Source organism: Eulemur rufifrons, chromosome 21, assembly GCF_041146395.1.
Source record: "Eulemur rufifrons isolate Redbay chromosome 21, OSU_ERuf_1, whole genome shotgun sequence".
Taxonomy (NCBI): Eukaryota; Metazoa; Chordata; class Mammalia; order Primates; family Lemuridae; genus Eulemur; species Eulemur rufifrons.
In genome coordinates, this window is record NC_091003.1 from 23,813,029 (window position 1) to 23,836,661 (window position 23,633).

Sequence of the window (23,633 nt, forward strand, 5' to 3'; positions counted from 1 at the left end):
ATGGGGGAACAATTTTACTTCATTCCTCAAGGCCACATATGGCCCTCCAGATCCCTTGACCGAATCCAAACTTCAAACCCCTTTACTAAAAGGATTTGTTCTGTAAAATTTGGATTCAGTCAAAAGGCTGCACTCAAGGATCCAGAAGGTCACATGTGGCCCCAAGGCTGCAGGTTCCCCACCCCGATGAAAATGTCCAGAAAAATCTTCCCCGGGTTTTCTTCTAGTTGTTTCATAGTTTCAGGTTTTACATTCAAGTCCTCAAACCATCTGGCGTTGATTTTTTTATATGGTGAGAAATAGGCATCCAGTTTCATTTTTCTGCTTATGTCAATTCAATTTTACCAGCACCATTTATTGAAAGGGGTGTCCTTTCCCCCGTGTATATTCTTATTGACTTCATCAAGGATCAATGGGCCGTAAGTATGTGGCTTCATTTCTGGGTTCTCTATTCTATTCCACTGATCTATGTGTCTATTTTTATGCCTGTGCCATGCTGTTTTGGTTACTATAGCCTTGTAGTACTATATAATTTGAAGTCAGGCAATGTGGTACCTCCAGGTTTGTTCTTTTTGCTCAAGATTGCTATGGCTATTCAGGCTCTTTTTTGGTTCCACGTGAACTTTATAATTGTTTTTTCTAATTCTGTTAAAAAATGATGTTATTTTGATAGGGATTGCGTTGAACCTGTAAATTGCTTTAGGCAGTATGGTAATTTTAACAATATTAATTCTTTTTAATTAGGGATGTTTTTTCCATTTGTTTGTGTCATCCAAAATTTCTTTCATCATTGTTTTGTAGTTTTCCTTGTAGAGCTCTTTCACTTCCTTGGTTAAATATATTCCTAAGTTGTTTTTGGTTTTGGTTTTGGTTTGTTTGTTTGTTTTTTGCGACTATTGTAAATGGGATTGCCCTCTTGATTTCTCAGCAAGACCATTATTGGTATAGGAATGCTACTGATTTCTGTACATTGATTTTGCATCCTGAAACTTTACTGAATTCATTTATCAAATCAAAGTTTTCTGGTGGAGTCTTTAGAGTTTTCCAGATGTAAGATCATATCTCCTCATTAGTATAGTGGTAAAAGAGAAAAAAAAGAAGAAAACAGATATAAAATCATAACTTCAGCAGGCAAGAGTAATTTGACTAGGCACATCCCAGTATCAGAGGGCATGTTTTCCAGCACAGCATCAGCTAATGTTCCTGGGACTGGTCCCTAAATAGTGGCTCACTACTTGAGGGTATGCTGTTCCAGTGACGGGGCGGGCCTGCAGTGCTCAGGACTACACTGGCTATTTTGTGTTCAGCCAGAGTGAGCAGGGCAGGACATGGAGCTCTCCCGCCACCTTATCAGTGATCGAGACACAGGCTACCAGGCTCCAGGGGAGCAACGATTCCCCCTATCAAGAGTCAGGAGTGTGGTACCACTCTGGGTTCACTGTCTCAATGAGTGGAGCAAGCGTGAAAGGATCACACTGCCTTATCCTAACCCAGGATGTGGGAAACTTCCCAAGTCCCCATCGCGCCTCACAAGAGTACATGCTGCCAAGGCAGGCGCCTTCTCTGTCGCTGCCTCCCTTGTTGCTGTAGCTCTTCATCCTGTGGCCCTCCAGGATCGCAAGGGGTCACCAATGGTGAGGGGTTTCCAAACAACTGTTAGCAAAGTGCGGTAATCCTGGCCACGTAGTACCAGCTGCTCCTAAGTCTCCAAAGGAGGTGGCAAACCTTGGTACTTGTAAGTCACCGGCCCAGATGGTCTGTGCACTCCTAAGTGCTGCAGCTGCCAACACACGAAGGCTCTCATGGTGTAATCCCAAGGCTTTGGTGCCAAACCAACAGCCCCTGCCACCCTCCCTTTGTGGACACTGACTCAGACCCCTCAGAGGTCAAATGGGACACCCTTCGGCAGGAAATACTGGCCTATGAGACAGGACAAGATGCAGAGGCATCCTCCGGCTCCCCCATCATTTCCAGTCACCATCTGACAGAACAAAATTATGGGAGGTTCCCAAAAGAAACATGAGATGGAGACATAACCACACCATGGTAGCAATGCAACATTTCCAAGAGAAGTTTGCACAGAGAGAGGGAGAAAGGGGGACAGATTGGTTAGGAAGAGTTTTTGATAAGGTGTCCGAGCTGCTACTCACAGTAACAGAAATGTGTCAATTCCTGGGGCTAGCCAAGGACCCCAAAACAAATAATTTCCTAACAAACTCGAAGGTACTTAGGACAAGATTTTTTCATAAACCACAGAAGAGGCCTCCTCTCCCCGCCACAACAGTGATGCTCTTGTAAGCACGGGAGTCACAGTGTCAAGGGTACAGATGAGGACAGGGTCATTGAGGAGAGTAATGTGGGGAAAACGACCCCCCAGGGGGAGGAGCCTTTGCCTCTTGTCACGTGAAAGACGGCCTTACTAACAACCTATCTAATAGATGAAAACAAACTATCAAGCAGAAACAGAAAAACACCTAATTGCCCCTTTGAAGGAAAAACTCATAACACAGCCACCCTTTGTTTAATTAAAACTCTGTGGCCTAACTTGTTATCTGTTAGGCTTTGTTTTCTCAGCTTGGAAGATCCCTAAGCAGACAGTAAGGGTGCGAGCTCTCTGCCTCAACTCTTACCGGACAGATTTCAAGGACTCAGATGAAGTCGGCCTCACAGAGAAAAAGAAAAATAAAGAACACCTGTAAGAACTGGAACTGACTGGAGCTCCAGCAAAGGCACTGGAAGACTCAGGAGAAACAGGTTTATTCAGATCCATGGCCAGTTACAAGTTTGGTTTGATTTTTGGTCACAGGCGCCCAAATGCCATTACTCTGAGTTTACGTTGAAACACAAAGTCTAACGTTTATAATTCAAAAAATGATAGAAAAAAACTAAAACTCCACACAACAAAAACAAAGGCTTGGTTTAAAAATCACACTGAGATGCCATTCTCCTTGCTGTCTCAGGATGCATCTGTAGGTATGTGAGACCCTGTGGGGATTTAAGACAGTGAACACATACATAATTGCTGTACATTTTGAACACTTAAGTGTTATCAAAAGGTCACTGTCTTTGAGCACTTGATTTTACTGAAGATACATGTAATAACGCTTCTGACCATCTTTGGTGGCCGTAGAACAGAAGCTGCCAAGATCCAACCAATCAACCTTGACCTCGCTGTTCCCCAAGCCTGAGGACCAGCTTCTGTTTGTAACAAGGTATGGCAGAGGGCAACACTGGGCACTGGGTTATCTGCTCGTGGCTTGGGGACTAGGGCAAAGCACCTGTGTTCTGAGAGGATCCTCGGCTCCTCCAAGGTGGAATTCTATGGCCCAGTCTTGGAATGGCCGGGAGAACATGAAGACAGACCCTCACTTTGCCAAACATGGTGGTGAAATTTAGCTTTGTATTAGGAATCAGAGGAGTCCCAACCTCTAGTTTTTTCAGGATTTTCTTTTAGAAACTTCGGTTCTTCCCTGGAGAGGAGGCTGAGCCACTATCCTGGTACCACGTGGGGAGAGGAGGTGTCAAAACCCACTCTGCCCACCTCAGGAACAGCCAGGGGGGAGGCGGATGCCCTCTAGGGCCAGGGAGGACAGGCTGGAGCCAGCATACTGGCTCCTCAGCTTTGCACAGGAAAATACTAAAATGGGTACTAAAAAAAAGGCCTCAGGCTGAGAGTGAGGGGCTGGCAGTCGGGCTGTCACACAGCGTGGCCCATGTGCCCTCTACCGCCACCCCCTTCCTTGCTACACCTCAACTGCTCTCCCTTCTCAGTTCAGTTTCTTCCAAACAACACCCCTGTTGCAGGAAAACACCCACTAGCAGCCCGAAGATGACCACGTTCTAGCTTGGAAGTGGCCTCCCAGGCAAACCCCCCAGCCTGCTGTGGAGACAGTGGCCAACCCGTCAAAGCTGATGCAGCTTGCCCCGCTCGGTCAGCACTGTCATGGCCATGGCGTAGAGGACGTAGCCCAGGATGAGGAGCAGGGTGCAGAGCAGGGGCCCCACATGGAACAGATAGGCCACAAAGAAGGCCAGCAGGAGTGAGAGCAGCGTCCGGTAGCTGCCCAGGAAGCGCAGGCTGAGCCTGGGGCCCCGGGCCTGGCCAGCCACCTGCCTCCGCCCCACGGGACTCAGCAGGTGCCTGTTGGCCAGCACTGGCTCTGTGAGGTGGTAGCGACAAAAGCTGCCAAGGAAGTCGTTGCGGGAGCACAGAGCTACCATTTGGCCTGCAAACTGAAACACAGACAGAGGCACAAATGGGGTGGGGACGGTAAGTGCCACCTCACAGGCCACCCCAGGGCTCAGGACAAACCCTCCCCAGGGCTACTCTCCACCCAGTCTCGCCCCAGGTTTTCGGACGGAATGGGAATGCTGAGGGGAGGGGCTGCTGGGCAGGACCGTCCTCTGGAACCCATTTCTACAAGAGGCCGGGCCGGCCCTACTGCCCACTCACTCTGTGGTTGATGGCGGATGACAGCCGAAAAAGAGCACGGACCAGGCAGGTGATCTCGTAGCTTCGGATGGGCTGCAGTTCAGAGTCCCCCTGGTACTCGATTTCAAACCTTCGCAGCCCGTTGATGATCTAGAAACCGAGGCCACAGGGACAGGTCAGAAGATATTAAAATATATCCTTATAAACAACCCAAACGAGCCCTCTCTGCTCAATGGGGCAGGGGGAGTTGAGGCCGGGTCAGAAGGCCCAGCCAGATGCCTCCAGGTCACGGTCCCTCACCTGGTACCGTCCCAGGGGCGTGAGGATGAGTCCATCCTCACCTACGATGCAGTCTGGGAGCTGCTTCTTTCCATTCTCGTCCTGAGTGGTCCCCAAGGCGAGTGTGAGCTGGGTGAGCTGGGCTTCGCTGAGCTGTAAGAGAAACGCCTCTACTTTCAATTTCAAGGTGAAGGCAGAGGCTTGGTTTTCACCCCACTGGCCTCTACCAGCAACAGTGAGGGGACTCAGACACAACACTCCAGGTATGGGCCTGCCTCCCAGGCCTAGGTCCATCCGTAAGGGGCCTGGCATGGGCTAGGCAGAGAGTGGATCCCTCGGGGAAGGGAACCCCAATGGCCCTTGGGCAGACCCCACTGCTCGTACCCGAAATATCTGGCGCAGGTACTCCAGGGCCTTCTCCAGGTACTCATCTGTCTTCCGGACACTGTCCTGCCCCATCTCGTCCAGGTCGTTGGCTGGGTAGGAGCAGTTGGTGTCCATGGGGCTGAAGCCCAGCCATGACAGGAAAGAGGAGCCAGCTGGGCTCTCCACGCACTGGTCAGAGATGGACTTGGCAGTCTGCTTGGCCTGTGTGATGAGCTGAGCGAGGCGCAGGACCTGCAGGGGCACAGGCAGGTCAGCTGACTTGTTCAGATGCTCCTGCACCCAGCCACTGACAGCATGGGCGTGTGCTGCCACCCATGCAGCGTGGCCCCAGGGAGCCCCAAGGGGAGTGTAAGCGACCAGGAAGGGTGGCTTCTCAGTGAGGACTTTTGTTAATTTTACTTTTAATTTATTTATTTTTTGAAGAGACAGGGTCTCGCTCTGTGACCCAGGCTAGAGTGCAGTGTTGTGATCATAGCTCACTGCAGCCTCCAACTCCTGGCCTCAAGCGATCCTCTGGCCTCAGCCTCCCAAAGCACTGGGATTACAGGTGTGAGCCACCATGCCCAGCCATGAGGGGGACTAATGGATGGGTTTTCGAAAGGGAAAATTTCCCAACAAACACTGCCTTCATTACCAGAAAGAAATTATATTTTACTGGAAATAAAAAGGGGGAGATGTGCAGTAGTGTCAACTTGACACTCAGACTTCCTCCTCTCTGTCCTGAAATGTGGGCGCCATCCGAGGCTCTGCTCGTCCCTTTAGCCTCAGGGACCCCAAGCACGGCACTGCCGACCCACTCACCAGGGTGCGGACCTCGGGCCCAAACATCGGGGTGTACTTGCAGTCCTGGCCCTCCAGGCTGTAGACGTGGCTCTTCACCTTGAAGGAGGCATCGGTGACCACTGGTGGCCAGGGTGACAGGAAGCTGCCAGTGAGTGTGGGAGCCGTGAAGATTCGGTGCTGGCGGTGGGGGATGCCGAGCTCTGGCTCCAGGAACAGCTGCTCGCCTGAAAGGTAGGACACAAGTCCGCAGACACCTGGCACCTACTTCCCGGGACACAGAGTACTGGCCACTGTTTCTGAGAAGCAGTGGCCGTGGTATGCCCACCCGAGGCCCTGCCCAACAGTGTGTCCCATGCAGGAGGTGGGACATGGCAATGTTGACAGAGAGACAAAGGCCAAGAGAAGCTGACACTCAACAAAACCAAGACAAAAGCATGACGGGGACCAAGAAGATCACCTCCTGACACCGCCATGAGTCCCAGGGACAATCGGGGGTTGCGAAGGCTTGGCTCATGGCTCTGCAGCCCCTATCTCCCTGCAGCCCCTACCCAGCATGCAGCAGCCGCAGGGAGGGGGGCTCAGCTAATCTCAGACTCCACCATGCACACGTGCACCCACTTTGCCCTGGGAGCCATGGACATACTGCTTCCTTGCAGCTAAGGGCTGGGCCCTGGTTTGGCCAGGGCAGGGCCTGTCTGGCTGGCCCCGGGCTAAGGCCTTACCTTTCTGGATCATTTCAGCCAGGTTGGGCTGGGCAAAGACTTTGGCCACTCGGAACACCATGAGAGCGTTCTTGGGGCTGACCAGATCTGTGCGGAGTGCACGGTTCAGGAAGGCCACGAACAGTTTGGTGTACATCAACAGGTTCTCCTGAACAAAGGGCGCCCTGGGGACCAAGGTGGCAGGTTGGGGCCAGCCTGTGCAGGACCCTGGCCAGACCTCCCTCTGGAGGCGGGAGCGACACTGGTCATGCCCCCATCACCCCTACATGTCACTGGGCTTCCAGACTCTCCCTGGTGAAGGCCCTGTGAAGGTGTCACAATGGCAGCTCAGTGGGGTGTGGGGGGCAGGGAGGAGGGCAGGACACAGGCAGGTGAGACCTAGGCCCTCTGAGGATAACACATCCTCAGCAAGGATGAGGCCCCTTTCCAAGAGGACTGAGGCCACTAAGGCAGAGCTGCCCAGAGCCTGATGGGGCAGAGGGAAGACCCACCAGAGAGGTGCAAGGGAAGGCCTCAGGTGAGGAGAGGAGACATCACTGGGCACACCAGGTGCAAAGGTGGCCTGGGGTTGGTGGGGCGGCCAGGAGGAATGAGCGGGAGATGAAGACGAAGTGGCCGCCACTCTGCTTTGTGCTGGTGAAGAAGGGTGAGGGATGGTTTGGGGGTGACCTGAACATGCATCTGGGCCGAGAGGGCACAACCAAGGGCATGGGGACCGGGAAAGACGGGAACAGCTGCTTTCTTGGGAAATCAATTCCAGGGCCCAGCGAAGCTCAATCCAAGGAGGGTGGCTGCGCTCTCACTGGGCAGGGGCTGGGACAGGAGCCCAAGAGGCCCCCGGTAGGATGCTCCCAGAGCAGCGTTTGCCGGGGGCAGCCAGTGCACTGCTAGGAGGAGGGGCCGGAGGCTCACCATTTCTCCGACACACACCGGGGCTGGGAGTCGCTGCTCTGAGCCTGCTTCTCAGGTGCGTACCTCCACGGCTGTAGGTAGCTCAGCCACATCTCTAAGACCTGGGGAGGGACAGGAGTGCCCTGAAGGCCCAGGAGCTGGTGGCAATGGGGATGGGGTCTGGGCTTCAAGTCAAATCCTCCAGTGGCCTGGAGCCCGACTCCCAGAAGGCAGCTAGGCGGGGGTTCCACGCCAGGTTCTGGCAGCTTCTTCTTGACCTCAGTGCGGATGCTGAGGAGCGATGGGCTTTTCCCACGTCGCCAGAGACGGCACATGCAGGCCTGGCACAGCCTTCTGGAAGCCAGGATCGCCAGCGGGCTTCTCCCAGCCGAAGGAGATGAGGGCAGCGAGTGAGGGCAGGACCCAGCCTGCTCAGAAACTGGGGCAGGCGGGGCCTTTCTGCGCCTGAGGGCTGGCTTTGGAAAGCCAAGCAGGCAGAACAGCGTGGCCCCCGAGGCCTCTGCAGTGGCAGTGGAGTCCCTCATGGGCCACACGGAGGGCGAAGGTGAAGGTGGGACGGGGAAGCACTCACGGCTCTGAAGGACGCATCCAGGGGCCAGTGGCCAAAGCAGTGCTGCAGGAAGAGGTAGAGCTTCTGCTGGACAAACCTCGGGACAGCAGTCCTGCAGGGGAGGGGGGTCACCTGCTGCTCACCCAGCACCTCTGTCAGTGAGACTCAGCTTTGCCGCTGGAGAGCGCTGGGCACCCCTGGAGCTAGACCCATTCCTCAGAGAGGAAACCAACATCAGAGAGGGTAAGGACCATCCCAAGGACACACAGCACGAAGGTGGCCAAGCCAGTGTGGCTCCTGTGTGCACCTTTCATCAGCCCTACACAAGTCACCCACTCAGCAGGCCCCAGTGAGGCCGGGAGTCAGGCCGGGGTCCCCGCCCTCCTCCTGACAGGGGCTGGGAGGCAGGGAGTGCTGAGCTCCCACTTGTGCCCGCCTATGTGGATGAAACGACAAGAGAGCAGCAGGACGGGGCCCCTCTGTGCCCAGCGTGGCTCTTTGCACAGCAGAGGACAGGGCTGCAGGGAAAGGCCTTGGGAGCAGCTGCAGCCAGGGGCCAGCAGCCGGGGTGGGGGGGGGGCGAGGGGACAGGCTGGAGAGGGGTCAGGGCTACCCAGCCCCAGCCCTGCAGAGCCTCACTGCTCCTGGAGCAAGGACACCACCCCTCGCCCTGCCCCGTGTCCTGGGCAGAGGGGGCTGTGGGTGACACCTGGGCAGGGGGGAGGATGGGGAGGGTGACATGGCAGCTGCCAGAAGCCACAGGAGCCAGCCCATGGCCTGCACCCACCGTTTGAATTCCTCCAGGGGACTGGTGGCGTGAGAGTGGGCGGAGGGAGAGGCCTGCTCTGGCTTCAGGCTGTTGGCAAAGGCGTGCAGATGCTTCAGCAGCAGGCGCACCACCAGCACATGCTCCTCAGTGGGCGTGAACGACTCCTACCATGGAGGAGGATGAAGTGGAGGAGGAGGAGGAGGAGGAAGAGAAGAAGAAGTAGGGTGTGAGGGCCCAGGGAGGTCTGCAGCGTCCACATTGCTCAGCCCCTAGGTCCAACCACATGTGCCCCTGGGCTGGTCGCTCTGCTCCCTGACAAAGGGCACGAGCCAGCTGGGAGTGGGGCCAGTCCCCCGGGCACCACTGTGCCTGGCACCCAGCATTCATGCTGCTTGGTCTGAACTGAGGCCAGCGCCCCAGGGTTTAGGGGGAGTGCTTGGCCAGGCGCCTACAAGACCCACCCTATGGAGGGCTCACTAAAACAGACAAATTTGCAAAGTGCTTCTCAGCCCTGCTTTTGTACCACCCTGCACTCTTGGGGGGTAGCACGGGTCATGGCCCACCAGGCTGTGCCCTTGGGCACTGCTGCCTATCCTGGTTCTCAGGGGGCAGGGGCAAGCTGGCATCTGCCCCCCAGCTCTGGATCCAGGCCCTCCCGCCTGCCTCCAGGGAGTGTGCAGAAGGCTCCCTGGGGCCCACAGCTTCTCCCCTCTCCCCTCCTAAACACGGGTAGATGGGGGCTACGCCAAGAGGAGCCCAGGGCATCACTGCCTCTGTTGCCCACGGACCTGTGGTCAGCAAACCCCCAGGAGCACCATCAAGAGTGTGGGCTGGGCTGGGCGCGGTGGCTCACGCCTGTAATCCTAGCACTCTGGGAGGCTGAGGCAGGAGGATCGCTCGAGGTCAGGAGTTCAAGACCAGCCTGAGCAAGAGCAAGACCCCGTCTCTACTAAAAAATAGAAAGAAATGATTTGTAAAACTAAAAATATATATAGAAAAAATTAGCTGGGCATGGTGGTGCATGCCTGTAGTCCCAGCTACTCGGGAGGCTGAGGCAGAAGGATTGCTTGAGCCCAGGAGTTTGAGGTTGCTGTGAGCTGGGCTGACGCCATGGCACTCTAGCTCAGGCAATAGAGTGAGACTCTGTCTCAAAAAATAAATAAATAAATAAAAAAGAGCGTGGGCTAAACTTTTAATTTGCAACATACAAGCAGGACCTTAGAGACCCAGATCCAAGATGAAGCCTGCTTGTCAGCTGTGGGGGAGAAGGTGGGAGCCTCGTGAGTGGACTGGGGAAGGAAGTGTCAGGGGGTGGGGGCCTGAAGGCAGGACCCTGAGTCTGGGCAGACACGCACCTCTCCCCACGGGCCCCAGCCCTTTGGGCCTTGACACATTTGCAACACTGAGGCCAGCGCAGAGCCTGGCCTCCTAGCACACCCCAATAGGCAGCAGCTCCCACACGGGCCACTGTACACAGCACTGTCACCTTAGGTCTCCCTGTCATGAAAACACCTCCCCACGTGCAGGTGACACAGCCCACAGGTCAGGGACTAAGTCTGAGGCTGGAACTACAGGGTGGGAGGTAGGTTCTTTTGCTTGTCTGTATTTTTACATGTTTGTGCAATGAATCTGCACAGCTCTGAAGGAGAATAGCAGGGGACACAACACCCACCCCCAGCACTGACAGACCAAGAGAGTAGAAGGGCACCAGTGCCAGGCAGTGAGGCTGCACCAGGACCCTTCTCCTGCTCTAGTCCCGTTCCTGGCCCTTCGGTCCCACCTGGCCTGGCATCCTGAGCCATGGTATCGTCCCTGCGGCTAAGAGGAAGGGACGGCACCCACATGGGAACCAGAAACCCACCTTCCCCTGCTTGAGCGAGCACCTGCTTCCGGGTCGTCCTGCAGAGTCCGGAGGGCCAGGCTCTTGCTGCCACCCCCGCCCAGCCACAGGAACCCTGCAGGCAATTTTCCCACAGGTTTCCAGGCCACACTCACTGTCTTCCAACTCTGCACCCCTGCTGGGCCATGTTCTCATGTGGGTCCCTGGCCACAGTTGCACTTGGCCTCCACCTGCTCACTTTTAAGGAAGCTCTTGCCTTTCCCACGAGGCACAGCCTCCCTCGCCACCTTTCCTGCTGTGGGGGTGAACGGAGCCAGATGCTTCCCCAGGACAATGTCCCTCCCTCCTGGCCCCTCCTGGGCCCTCCGAGCCTCCTCTGCAGCTGCTCCTGCAGAGCAAGAACTCCGCTGTGTGCTGCGGTCGCCATCCCATCCCCACAGGCACTCAGGGGCCAAGCCATGTTTTCTCATCTTGTGCTCAAATTCACATTCAACTGTTGTGTGCTCCCTCCCAGGTTACTGGACAGACCCCAGGCCAAGAGCACAGCTCCACGTTTCTGCATCTCTCACGAATTAGCTAACTCTGTTGTCCCCGAAATGCCATACAGGTCTGAACTCCACTCCACTGACCTCAAGTCTGTCCCCACACTTGTCCTTTCAGCCCAGGCAGACCACGATCTCCATGAGGTCACAGCCTGCTCTCATCTGCCTTGCGAGGAGTCCACGAGTGGCCAGGGCTCCACAGGCAAAAGCCAGCCCAGCTGGACTGTCAAGGGCTGGCAGCCTCTTGGGGCTGTGGGGTTCAGCCCCAGGTGCTCCCCACCCCCTGCCTCACATGCAGGCTGGGGCCGCTCTGAATGGGGCAGACTCCACACCACCCCTAAGTCCCTGGGCCTCAGCATCCTCAGCCATTTCCTGAGTACCAGGCCCTGCCCCTCGGGTTGAGCCAGGCCAGTGACTATTTTAGCTTCCTCAATCTGGGGCCAAGCATGGCACCCTCCCACACCAGAGAACTTGTGACACCTCCACTGGCTGAAAGATTGGCCAGCCAGGGCCATGTGCACCTTGCTCCATCACACAGCCACAAACCAGGTGAGTCTATAAATCTGAGGGCTCCTCCCAGCACACGGGCTTTGTTGGACTTGGAACTAGCCCTCAGAATCACCCGCAGCTGGCCCTGGCCAGACCCTCGCCCGGCCACTGTGCTGACGCACGCTCTGTGGTTTCCACCACGGCAGGGGCAAGGGAACAAAACGAGAGCAGCCAGTACTTGGTAGGCGTGGAGGGCCTGGAGGCTGGGCTGCGCAGGGCTGTGGAGGGCGCTGGAGACACTGAGCCGGTAGTGCAGAACCTCCAGCTGAGACAACAGGACAGAGACACCAGAGAAAAGGCAGGGAGAACAGAGGACAAGAGGATGGGTGGGGAAGGGGAGAGACGGACAGGACAGGGAGGGGAAGTGGGGAGAGAAAGAGAACAGTGAGAACAGCCCAGAAGTAAAGAGAAGAAACAAAAAACAAAAGACACGGTCAGTGACAACCCAAATAATGAGAGTCCCGGCAGCCTCAGGCCAGCACATCACCACCCCTGTCAGAGGCCCAGAAGGGGCCCTGGGCAGGCAAAGCCATGGCCTTGTAGGCCATGGGATAGACAGACCCTCAAGATCACCTGGAGGCCTCTCAATGTCCCTTGGCCCTAAAGGCCTCTTCCATTTCACAAGGTTGGCCCAAATCACCGCGCTTCCAGAAGGGACCCACCCTCCCTGGGACCGACCCTGGGACCATACCCTGTGTGGCACATGCACCCCACAGCACACCAGGAACCCGGGGCCCCTGCTGGGACACGCTACTGGCCACCAAGGCCCTGAAGGCCACTAGGCTCAGAAAAGAAATTTTAGGGAAGCATATTACAGAAGGAGGACTCTGCCCAGAAAAGAAAGATATTTATTAGATTTCCCTAGATTATCTTGAGAAATTGACCAAATCGGCATGGGACAGATCAATTTCTATGTGTGTAAAACCCAATCAGTATCCCCTCTGTGACTGCCTCTGAGAACTGAGACGACGGGACAGGCTCCTGAGGGCCGCACAGACAGCAAGTGCAGGCTCAGTCGGCCAGGCCCCGCCTCACCTCCACACCCTACATTCTGGCAATCAGTGGAGGTGCTGTGCTCACCGGTTCTAACTGTGGGAAAAGCCTCTCCTACCTCACCAGGATCCCCTGCCCTCCAGATGCACCTGGCTCCGCAGGGCAGGAGCCTCTGAGAATCCAGCCACACACACCCAGAGGCAGCAGGAACTCTGAGGCTGGGACAGCCCAGGACACAGGGAGACAACGCAGCTGGCATGCTGTCTGGCCCCCCAGCCCCACCCCCTAGCTCTCTGCCATGTGGAGGCCTGCAGAAGCACCCTTAGCCAAGCACAACCCAGAGCCGGCCCAGTGCACATGCTGCCTAGCAAGGGCCCTGCCTCCTGGCCAAGCAGCACACACACTAGGCTTCTGAAGGAAGGTCAGAACACACTCGCCAGATGCCAAGGAGACACACAGAGCAGGATGGGGCAGAAGGGAGGAGAGCAGGGAGGCACCTCCCCTCACAGCCTTCCTCCCTGCCAGACCCCCAGAACGGCTTTCCTGGTTGGCCCTTGAAAGTAGGTATGTTCCAACTCGCTCAGAAGACAGGATGAACAGACAGGAAGACAATGCAGCAGAGTGGCCCCTGCCCATGTAAGGCTGAGCCCCATGCACAGGGCTTAGCAAGCATTCCAGGCCCAGGGAACCAACCACGGGGATGCCCAGTGTCTGAGTCCGCGGGCATCAACCAGGAACATGCAGCAAGTCTGCTGGGAGCAGGGAGGGTACCAGAGGCTCTTTGTGACTCAAGAGGCCCAGGATGGAGATTTGGGTTACCCTGTGCTCTGAGAGAGCACGGGGTGGGGGGCGGGGACTGTACTCCAAGCGTCCACACAGCAGAGCACGCAGCTACAGAACTGGCTGCAGACTCTGCAGCAGGTAGTAGACCCACACCTTCTCCCCAGAATCAGATGAAACCTTACAGGACGCCCTTCTCAATTTAAACTCATCACCCATGGATTCTTCACTCCGAAGGACGCCCTCAAGAATTCTGTCCGTGCTGGCCCCAGGGATAGTGACACCAGCACAATTCCAGGGACTCTGCCACCTCCACACCTCTGCAAACGAGTGTACTGCCCAGAGTGGGAGTGGAGAAGAGCGTGGAAAGGGAAGGCAGGCTGCATGCAGGGGGGCACTGGGCCCAACCCACCACGAAAATGGCTCTGCAGGAGCGTGGGCAGCAAAGGAGGCTCGAGGTCACCATGGTAGATGGGGGCTGCCTGGGGCCGCCATCTCACTGGAAAGCACAAAGGCGCTGCTGGTGGTACAGGGGACTGACGGGGCCGTGACTCACAGAGGCACCTGCAGCTCGCCTGCCCCCACAGCAAGAGCACCACAACCTCATGGATTCCCACTGCCAGGGAGGGGACTCCGAAAGCCACACAGGGAGGATCCCTGAAAGGATAGACCTCAAGGCCCCTCAAGTGCCCACGTGTCAGGGCGCAAGGCCCCCCAAAACCGGAGAACAACACCCACCTTTTGTTTGGCATCTGAGGGGTGGATGGTGGGACTCTGCTCCCGCCATCCAGCCTGTGAAAGCTAACTCAGATTGAGGACAAGAAGTAGCAGGTGGACCAGGGCTGGCAGCAGAGATGGGAAGAAAAACTGTGGAAACGTACCTTGGCATGAGGGGACTGCATTTTTTGGTACAACTCCAAAGAATAATGATGAAGCCACATTTCAACAAAAACCTGCAAAAGAGCATTAGCTGGTCAAATCTTTCTGACAACAGTACCAAGACCATTCAACGGGGAAAGGACAGTCTCTCCAACAAATAGTGCTGGGAAAACAGGATATCCACACGCAAAACGATGAAGATGGACCCTTACCTCACACTATATATACAAATTAATTCAAAATGCATCAGCAACCTATATAAGAGCCAAAACCATAAACTCTTAGAAAACATGGGAGAAAGGCTTCATGACACTGAATTTGGCAATGGTTTCACAGCTGTGACACCAAAAGGACAGGTAACAAAAGAAAAAAAAATAGAGAATTGGACTTCATCAAAATCAAAACTCTTGTGCACCGGAACACACTACTGACAGAGTCAAAAGACAACCCACAGAATGGGAGAAAATATCTGCAAATCATGTATCTAATAAGGCAGTAATATCCAGAATATATAGAGAACTCCTAACACTCGGCAATAAGAACACAAACAATCTGATTCAAAACTGGGCAAAGGACCTGAATAGACATTTCTCCAAAGAAGACATACAAATGGACCACATGCACGTGAAACGATGCTCAACATCACTAATCATTAGAGAAAGGCAAATCAAAACAACAAGATATCACTTCACACCCACTAGGGTGGCTATGATAAACAAAAATAACAGAAAATAACAAGTGTTGGTAAGGAAGTGGAGAAATTGGAACACTTGTGCACTGCTGGTGGGATGGTGCAGCCACTATAGAAAACACTACGGTGCTCACTCAAAAAATTAAACATAGAATTACCATATGATCCAGAAACCCCACTTCTAAGTGTATACCCAGAAGAACTGAAGGCTGGATCTCTAGATATTTGTATACCCACAGGCAGTGTTAGTCACAACGGTTGTGTCCACTAGCAGGTGAATAAATAAACAGAATGAGGTATGTTGAACCTTCGAGACATTATGCTAAAGTGAAGTAAGCCATTCACACAAAAATAAATACTCTACAGCCTAAATAAAACTTCAGCTATAAGCACCTGAAGCAGTCAAATTCACAGGAAGAGAAAGTAGAACAGTGGGTGACCGTGGGTCAGGGGAATGGAGAGGTGTTGTTTAATGGGTAGTTTCAACTTCACAAAATAAAAAGCATTTTGGTGATTAGATACACAATAGTGTGAATGTACTTAACACTGCTGTGCACTCTTAAATGCTTAAGATGATAAATACCATGTAATATATATTTTACAATTACAATTGGCCCAAGAAACAGAAACTTCCAATTCTTCCATGCAAGTCCATGTCTTGGTCACCTGCCTTCCTCCCGGGCTGACACAACCCCGAGCCCACTGCAGCTGGGAGCTGCCTGAGCCACCACGGTCCCCTGTGAACAGAGGTCATGATTCCTACCAGTCTGATGTCTGGAGGCTGCTGTGAAACTAACATGGAAGTTTCAAAAAGCACAGCATCCTACACACTAGGAGTCATGTAGGTGAGAGAGGCAGAGCCCCATGCGATCCATGTTCCATGCTCTCACCAGCGATCCTGTGGCTACCAAGTCAGCCCCAGGATCCAGGTCAAAACCAGCTGAATCTTCAGTGTGCGCTCAGAAGACAAACCAGGGCCTGGGAGGTGGCTCAGAAGGGCAGGACTGCTCAGTGAGTGCGCCAGCCCGTGCCTGTGTGAGAGGCTAGAGCCCACCAGGGCAAACAAGGGTCGCTGCCACCTCCCATTTGGATCCCCTGACACGCAAGAGCTGGGGGCTCTCTGCCAACCAAGGGGGAGGTGTCACAGGCCCCTCACCACCCAGCATGATGAAAATGCTGCTGGGGGCAGGGCTCACTACCCACATGACAGTGAGCACATGACACATCTCGAATGACGTGGAAGGAAGTCAGAGGGGCAGGGTGCAGTGGGGACATTTACACACATCCACTGGAAACTGAAAGACTCTGCAACAATTATGTCACCAGAGGCAAACCAAACAAAACTGCCGAGGACAGGAGTCCTGGGATGAAAAACATTGTCAATGACATTTCTTCTCATCTGTTCTCTAAATGTCACAACAGGAAAACATCAACAGTTTAGAAATCTTCCCCCCAGGCTGAAGGGCCATCTCTGGGACTCTGCCCACATGGTGGACAGTGGCTGAGCAGTTCACTCGGAAACAAGCAGAGACCAGTGTCCTCTGTGCTCACCTGGAGCAGAGTTTCTGACCTCCAGATCTCATGAGAGGCGGGGTCTGCATTCACAGACGTCTGATGAGAGATGTGTCGCTTCAGGAGGCTGGTGTGGTGGAGGCCGTAGGAAGCAAAGGACATGGCTGGGGTCCTGAGGGAGACATGGAAACAAGCCCAAGTCAGGGCTCCCACTGGCCAAGCCTGGGGCAACGTGAACAACAGAATCAACAAGAGCAGTAATGAATTATAACCTGTTAATCACAGGACAACTGCCAGGTCCCTACTGATAATACTTAAATAAATACATGGGGAAGAAAAAAGTCTTCCTTATCATAGAGTGCCCACTAATAAGTGTAGGAGGGATGAAATTAAGAGGCTGGGGTCCTGTAACTTACTCACATGGACCAGAAAAAAAAAACATATTTAACAGATGTCCTCAGAGTGTGGAGAGCAGGGTCGGGGTGGAGGTCATAGCGGAAAGAGAGGTTGGCCAGGTGGCAGCAGTGGCCAGTGACCCTGACAGATTGCTGAGGCAGTGGGCGAGAAGCAGGACTTAGAGGCGGGGCAGGTTCCTGTCCTCCCAAAGGCAGAATTTAGCTACCCCACTCATGTGTGAGTTCTGGGTAAGGGCCTGGCCTGCACATGCCAGCAGAGGTCGGTGAGCAGTGTCTGCAGTGACGTGACGGCATGCAGCCCCCCGGGGACGGAGATGGGCCCTGAGGTTCAGGAGGGTCAAAAGAGCACAGGCAGCTGCCGCCAGGGCAGGAGGGTCTCCTGGGGAGTGGGCCAAGAGGCCTCCAGTAAGGGCCCACCGAGGCCTCAGAGTAGCCAGGCAGGAGGCCCCTAGTGCTACCCCCGCCGGTACCCCACAGTGTCAGGCTCAGGCTGCTTGGCCTGGCACAGAAAGCTCTTCAGTTCAGGGCCTCGCACTCAGGCCAAGACCTGGCCCAGGGGCCCACACAGATTCCTACTATTCTCTTTCGTCCACAGACAACCCTTCCGCCCTGCCCACAGCTCAGTGTGGGGCTGAGCTAAGGCACCACCTGCGGGGAGGGCTGCTCAGAGCAGAACAGAAGCCTGTTCCCACACCAGAGTGAGGCCTCGAGGAAGCCAGAGACCCAACAGCTTCAGTGACAGCCACAGACACCAAGAACTAAAACACAGACGCCCCCTCACCCCATCCTCAAATCTGTGCTTGGACAGCTGGGGTTGGGAAGTGAGGCATAAGAACAATCGGGGAACCTTGGAAAAGGGTGGCATCACTGTCCCCATGGGTGATGTCACTGACCAGGCCACTCCCTTAATGGCCAAGGCAGCCTTACCTGGGAGCTGGTGAGGCGCTAGCACCCCCTGGGCTGGAGGAAAGTGGTGGGGGCACACTGCCTTCGGTGGGCAGGAACCACGACAGGTACCTGTCCACCAGGATGAAATAGGCACAGTCTGAAGTACGGATGTGGAGGGACACAGGGAGTGGCTGGAAAACCAAGGTTGTCGTCAGTGTGGGCTCTGGGCCCTGCCCAGATGCCAAGAGCCCCAGAAGCTCGGGGGGGCCCTGGGCCTCAGCCACACCCCTCCCAGCAGGCTCTGGTGCAGCCAACTGCACTCAGAGGCGACCCTTCCATACCTTCTGAGTGATGAGGCTCAGGGCAAAGAAGAATATATAATATTCGAACGGATCTGATGGCAGCGTCAGGGGCAAACACACCACAGGGTTGTTGGGCCACCCCAGCACTGTGTGCTGAGCCACACCCGGCCTCCCCACCACAGGGCCACCAAAGGATACTGAGGGCCAGGTTCAGGCCAAGGCCTCCGGTCGGGGGAAACTGGACCTTGTTGTGGTACAGAGGGCTGTCAGGGAGGACGCGCTCCTGGATGGACGCTTTTACAGGGCCCTGCACACAGAGGGAGGGAGGCTTGTGGGCAGCGCCCCCCACACACTGCAGCCCTTTCGGAAGGCTGCTGGGGAAGGAACTAGCCCATGAAACCTGCTTGTGGGCAGTGTTGGAGCATAAGAGCCTTTGCTTAGGGTCTCTCCCGTCATTCTCACAAGAACCTGCAAACAGCAACGCCAGCAGCTGAGTACATTTTTGAGCCCCATCTCTTTTGCCTCTCATGCCCCAAGCAAGGCACTCCACAATTTGCCCCTGGAAGACGGGAGACTCAGAAGAGCAAAGCAACTGGTCACATGGCCCCACGTGACCCTCAGCCAGGAGTACACCAGGCACCATAGCAGCTTCTCCATTGGCAGAGCTTGGGACGATCTTTAAAAATCAGTAGCTGTTGAAGTTCTAATTTGTGGTGCCTCCTGGACTCTGAAAAGCCACTGTGGCATTCTCCTCTGCCCACTGTCACAGGCGCTCTAAACCCTCTGTGCCCCTGCCCGCCCACCACCATGGCCACTATGCAGGACCGGCTGTCCCAAGCGCCACTCTCAGAACCATGGTTTACTTACAGGCAGGTAGGAGACAGGAAAGTCAAACTTATAGTCTTCAGCTTGAAGTTTATAAACCAACTTCATCATTGGGCCACTGAATATGAAATTAAATAAACAAACAAAAACAGGGCAAATGAACTACAAACTGCTTTAGACTTGAGTCTTGCTCTGTAGCCCAGGCTAGAGTGTGATGGTTCAATCATACTTCATTGTAACCTCAAATTCTTCAGCTCAAGTGATCCTCCTGCCATAGCCTCCCAGGTAGCTGGGATTACAGGCATACACCACCATGCATGGCTAATTTTTTAAAATTTTTTTGTAGAGATGGGGGTCTCACTATGTTGCCCAGACTAGTCTTAAACTCCTGCCCTCAAGTAATCCTCCTGCCCAACCTCTCAAAGTGCTAGGATTATAGGTGCGAGCCACCACACCCACCTTTTGATCGTTTCTTAACCTTAAGAAACAGATTGATTTAAAAATGAGATCACCCCGAGGAAGCACCTGGTCCTTCTAAGGTGACAAATCTACCTACCCAGGATCTAGAAATTCCATGGCGATGCTGTACTCCACAGGGTTCACCCGTCCCTGTAGGCAGCGGAGGTTCCAGCCAACGAGAATGCCATCCAGGCTGCCGAAAATGCTCTCCACCAGCCACGGGAAGATGGTGTGCAGCTCCTGAAACAGTGAGGCTGTGGGCAGGTCCCGCTCCTGCCCCGGCTCAAGTCCTGTACTCTGCCCTACCGGCTCCCTCTGTGAAGGTCACACCATCCTGACAGAGACCCACAGGGACGGTCCTGCACCCACAGGAACCCCAGTACAGCATGCCAATGAGAGAAATAGCTTTGGCTTCTTCTGCTGGGGTCACATGGTATACCCAGCACCACCGCTTTAGACTTGGGCCAGTTAAATCAGTTAGCCTGCAATTAAAAGACTTTTTAAAATGTCAGAAATTTCTGAACTAAAGAGAGTTCTATTAAAAAAGGTGGCAACATCCTTTCTCAGAGTGAAGCCCCTGAAACATAACTGACCGGCTGCCATGTGGTATTAACTCTGTCCAAGTCAGCTTCCTGGGATTGACGCTTCCAGGTGTGATTTAAACACATATTTTCAGTTTTTGCGTTAGGGTCTCTCAACTTTGTTGCTACTGACATTTTGGGCTGGATTATTTCTTTGTTGCAGGGGGCTGTCCTGTGCATTGTGGATGTTTCCAGCATCCTTGGCCTCTGTCCACTAGATTCAGGAGCATTTGTCCCATCTGCCCCTAGTGCTGACAACCAAAAATGTCTCAGACATTGAAGCACCTGTGGTCCAGAACCGCTGGTCTAGAGGTTCACATAGTTAAACGTGTTCATCAATATGAGTCATGATATCACAGAGGTCAGGCCTCTGTGCCTCAGAGGAGGGAATCGGTGATTATGATAGTTTTTCCAGGAATGCAGAAGACACGCCCCAAAGAGAGACCCCAGCAGACCTGTACCTTTGCTGGAAAATCCTCAATGACTTTAACCAAGTCTTGGCACCGCTGTGCAAAGGGCTTATTTACACAGTCAGCTTTCAGGCTGGCCTGGAAGACAGAACAAAGTGAAAAAACCATGAGTGTATTTGCTCTGCAGCTTTTGGTGGTATTTTGGCTCAAGTCAAAACAGAAATGACATACAACCATTGGCTTGTCCCCAGCACCTCACACATGGGGTCGTGCCTATACCAGTGGCCCAAAAGATGCTGCTAGAAGAGAGGCCGTGGTTCTGTGCTCGCTAGACCCACAGTGCTCAGGCTGGCTTCCCGGCACCCTTCCCAGGTGGCCACAGTTACCTCAGAGCGCTGCACATCAGCAGAACAAAAAAACTAACTTCTGCTGATCCACAGGCAGGGAGTCAGCCCCAGGTTCAGTCCCGCAGCCAGCAGAGGACCCCTACCGCGTAGGGCACCTCTCACAGACCACCGCGAGCTCACTGGCTTTGTACATATGAACTCGAAAGTTCCCACCTGACCGACCACCCGTGATTACACCGCCATGATTGCCAGTGAGAATGTCCATCCAAAGGAGGGCACAGCAGAAGCCCTCTTAACCAAGCTGTGCTTTAATCAGTGGTGAACCTTCTGAACTCATCACCTTAAACACAGGGCAGGCTCAAATGACAGACGGCTTCAGCCAAGTGGGCACTAGTCATGAAGGCAATGGACAGGCCGGACAACATTCAGGACAAGGACTAAGGAAATCCACCCGAGGCCATGGGATGTGGGGAAAGCACCCTGACTACAAGGAGAAAAGAGGTCTCTGTGCAAACAGATTAAGATCAGGAGGAAATACCCAGATTTCCACCTGCAGGGCTTTCCCGAGGATAGCTAGGGCCTTGCTTACCTCCAAAGGAGGGTGGATTTCACAGGGCCTGAGTAAGAAACAGAGACCTGAGCTATCAGGCCACAGGTCAGACCTACTGGCTCTAGTGGGGCACAGCCAGGAAGAATGTTCCTCCGAATGAATGTTTATAAAAAGCACCTTCTGGGAACTGAAATTGGGAACCTTCATCTCAGACACTTGCCTCAAACCTAACTTCTCAGCATGTTAACATTTAAAGTGCAGTCCTAGCCACCCCAGTACAGCAGTGTCCCTCTATTTTTCACTGATAACAGTTTCGATTATTAATTATTAGAACACTCCATATCCGCATAAGGGTTTACAGGGCAGGAAGACACATCCTTTTCCCTTGCTCCTCTTCCTCGTACCCTGGGGAGTAGGGACAAGAGCACTTGAATCAACTTGTCTTATAGGCGAGAAAACTAGAGCTCAGACAGTGACTAAACCCCAGGTCCTGCAGTAATAAAGAGCAAAGTCAAGCTGAAGGATTCCAACCCCAACTCTGGCATTATTTCCATCACGCACCCCTCAAAAACCACCACCAGACAGTTCTTCAAGTCGGCGGAGATAATTCTCCAGGCCCTCAGCCATGCAGCTGTCGTCACGCTGACACTCACCAATAGGAAGCTGGGTTGCTGCAGAGGAGGGAACGCCATAGCAGCCTCCAGTGGAGCATCGAGAACGGCCACCTTAGCAAACCACTGTGGAGAAACAAAGATGACATCACAACAGCTGCTACGCAAGAGAACATGCAGTTTCATGATGCCCAGGAGAACGTCTGTGCAACTCAACACGCACTGCACTGCCAAGTCCCATGTTTTAGTGTGGACGCCACACCGGGCTAAACTGTATTTTTTTTTTTTAAGTTAGGGTCTTACCAGGTACTCAGCCCTGCCCACCTGCACCAGTAAAGGTGCGGAGGTGGCACCCGGCAGCCTGTGTGGAGGCGGAGCAGAGAGGCCTCGCACAGGCAGTGGAGGGGTTGAGAGGGGACAAGAAGCTCTGCTAAGCGACAACAGGAACGTCTCCTGGGTTTTTTCAATTCTTGACTAGCTATCAACTTCGGTGTTAAGGAAAACTTAAAACGCCGCATTTCTGACCGACCCGATGAAGAAAACACTGCAAAACGCGCAAAGCAGCGCAACATCGTGGACTGTCTGACACGGGCAGGGCTTTAGCGAGACGAAGGGCAAGCATCTCTTTGCTCGGAGGAAGCTTCCAGAGACAGCGGCCGAGCGAGGCCCGGGGCGTCTAACTGGGGTTTCGAAGGGAGGGCAGTGTGTCCACAGCCCTCCGACCCTGCCACGGCGACACGCCCCCATCGCACCCCTCCGCGTGCTGTGCACCGGGAGTCCCCTCCATCCCCTTCCTCCGACACCCTCTTTCTTCAGGAGCTGCTCCGGACCCCAAGGTCTCTCCTGGGAACCGCACCCCTCAGGCAACACCGGTCAGGCCGAGGAAAGCGGGTCCCTGTCAGGGCCTGCCTCTGGCTGCCTCCTGAGAAGCAGCAGCATGCCCTGCTGTGGGTCACAATTGTCCTGCCTAGTGGCTGTCGGGAGCCGCCTACTGCAGGTGAGGAAACTGAGGCTCGGAGAAGCCCAGCCGCACAGGCGGCGAAGTCGAGCCAGGACCCGCACCCGGCTCTTCCTCCCGCGCCGCCTGTTGAGCCTAAAGCTCGACCTTCACTCGGCGCCGTCCTTCGCTCGACTCGCTCCGCGAACGGTAACCGAGCTCGTACCGGGCGGGCGAGCGAGCTGCGCGGGAAGGTGGGATCGAGGTGCAGCCTGGGAGGGTGGCCAGAGGGCTCAGCCGGGACCCTCAGCTCCCCCGCCGCCCGGCCACGGCAGAGGGGCCAGGCCCCGGCCCGAGTTCCGGGGCTCGCGGAGGAGCGGAGTCAGCCTCGGCAGGGGCGCGCGAAAGCCGCTGGAGCGCGGGGGCCGTCCCGCGCGCGCTTCCCGCTACTCACCTGAGGGACCCATAGCGCCGCCCGCCTCAGGAATGGAAACCGCCATTCGGCCACCCGGCGCCGAAATGTCGTCATCAAGCTGCGTCTGGCGTCACGCCCCCTGACCCAGCGGGAAAAGCGCCCCTACCTCTTTGCGACTCTACCTCAAAGGCGCGTGCGCAAAGCGAAGGGCGGCCAGGTGTTGGGGGAGAGGGGGGATGGTCCGTCGCTGAATGCGCGTGCGTAGTGGCAGC

The 23,633-nt window shown here is 54.7% G+C and overlaps 1 protein-coding gene across 5 annotated transcripts; it reads right to left on the reverse strand.

Moving 5' to 3' along the window:
* Positions 1 to 3,839: 3,839 nt before the first annotated feature.
* Positions 3,840 to 23,576, reverse strand: SMPD4 (sphingomyelin phosphodiesterase 4). Of its 5 annotated transcripts, XM_069497556.1 has the most exons (20): positions 23,401 to 23,525; positions 22,052 to 22,135; positions 20,553 to 20,639; positions 19,608 to 19,750; positions 19,094 to 19,169; positions 18,425 to 18,533; positions 18,266 to 18,318; positions 17,964 to 18,115; positions 16,660 to 16,792; positions 14,420 to 14,491; positions 11,944 to 12,030; positions 8,853 to 8,998; positions 8,087 to 8,177; positions 7,516 to 7,616; positions 6,604 to 6,767; positions 5,900 to 6,105; positions 5,096 to 5,329; positions 4,733 to 4,864; positions 4,454 to 4,582; positions 3,840 to 4,233 (listed from the first exon to the last, which is right to left on the reverse strand). In XM_069497556.1, exons 1-20 carry the CDS (start codon positions 23,473 to 23,475, stop codon positions 3,904 to 3,906), a joined length of 2,604 nt encoding a protein of 867 aa, XP_069353657.1. In that variant the 5' UTR covers positions 23,476 to 23,525; the 3' UTR covers positions 3,840 to 3,903. The 5 variants fall into 5 exon arrangements, with proteins under 5 accessions (XP_069353657.1, XP_069353658.1, XP_069353661.1 ...); XM_069497557.1 differs by lacking the exon at positions 11,944 to 12,030 and having other exon boundaries at positions 23,401 to 23,576; XM_069497560.1 differs by lacking the exon at positions 19,608 to 19,750 and having other exon boundaries at positions 23,401 to 23,476.
* Positions 23,577 to 23,633: the final 57 nt, after the last annotated feature.

Bases quoted from the DNA above. Each gene is read 5' to 3' on its own strand.
- SMPD4 (XM_069497556.1), bottom strand. From the start codon at position 23,475: ATGACGACATTTCGGCGCCGGGTGGCCGAATGGCGGTTTCCATTCCTG. The intron at 19,751-20,552 runs GTACAGGTCTGC...TCACTGTTTCAG, and splicing joins TTGAGGATTTTCCAGCAAAG to GAGCTGCACACCATCTTCCC. The intron at 14,492-16,659 runs GTGAGCACAGAG...GCTCTTTTGCAG, and splicing joins GGTCAGAAACTCTGCTCCAG to GTTTTTGTTGAAATGTGGCT.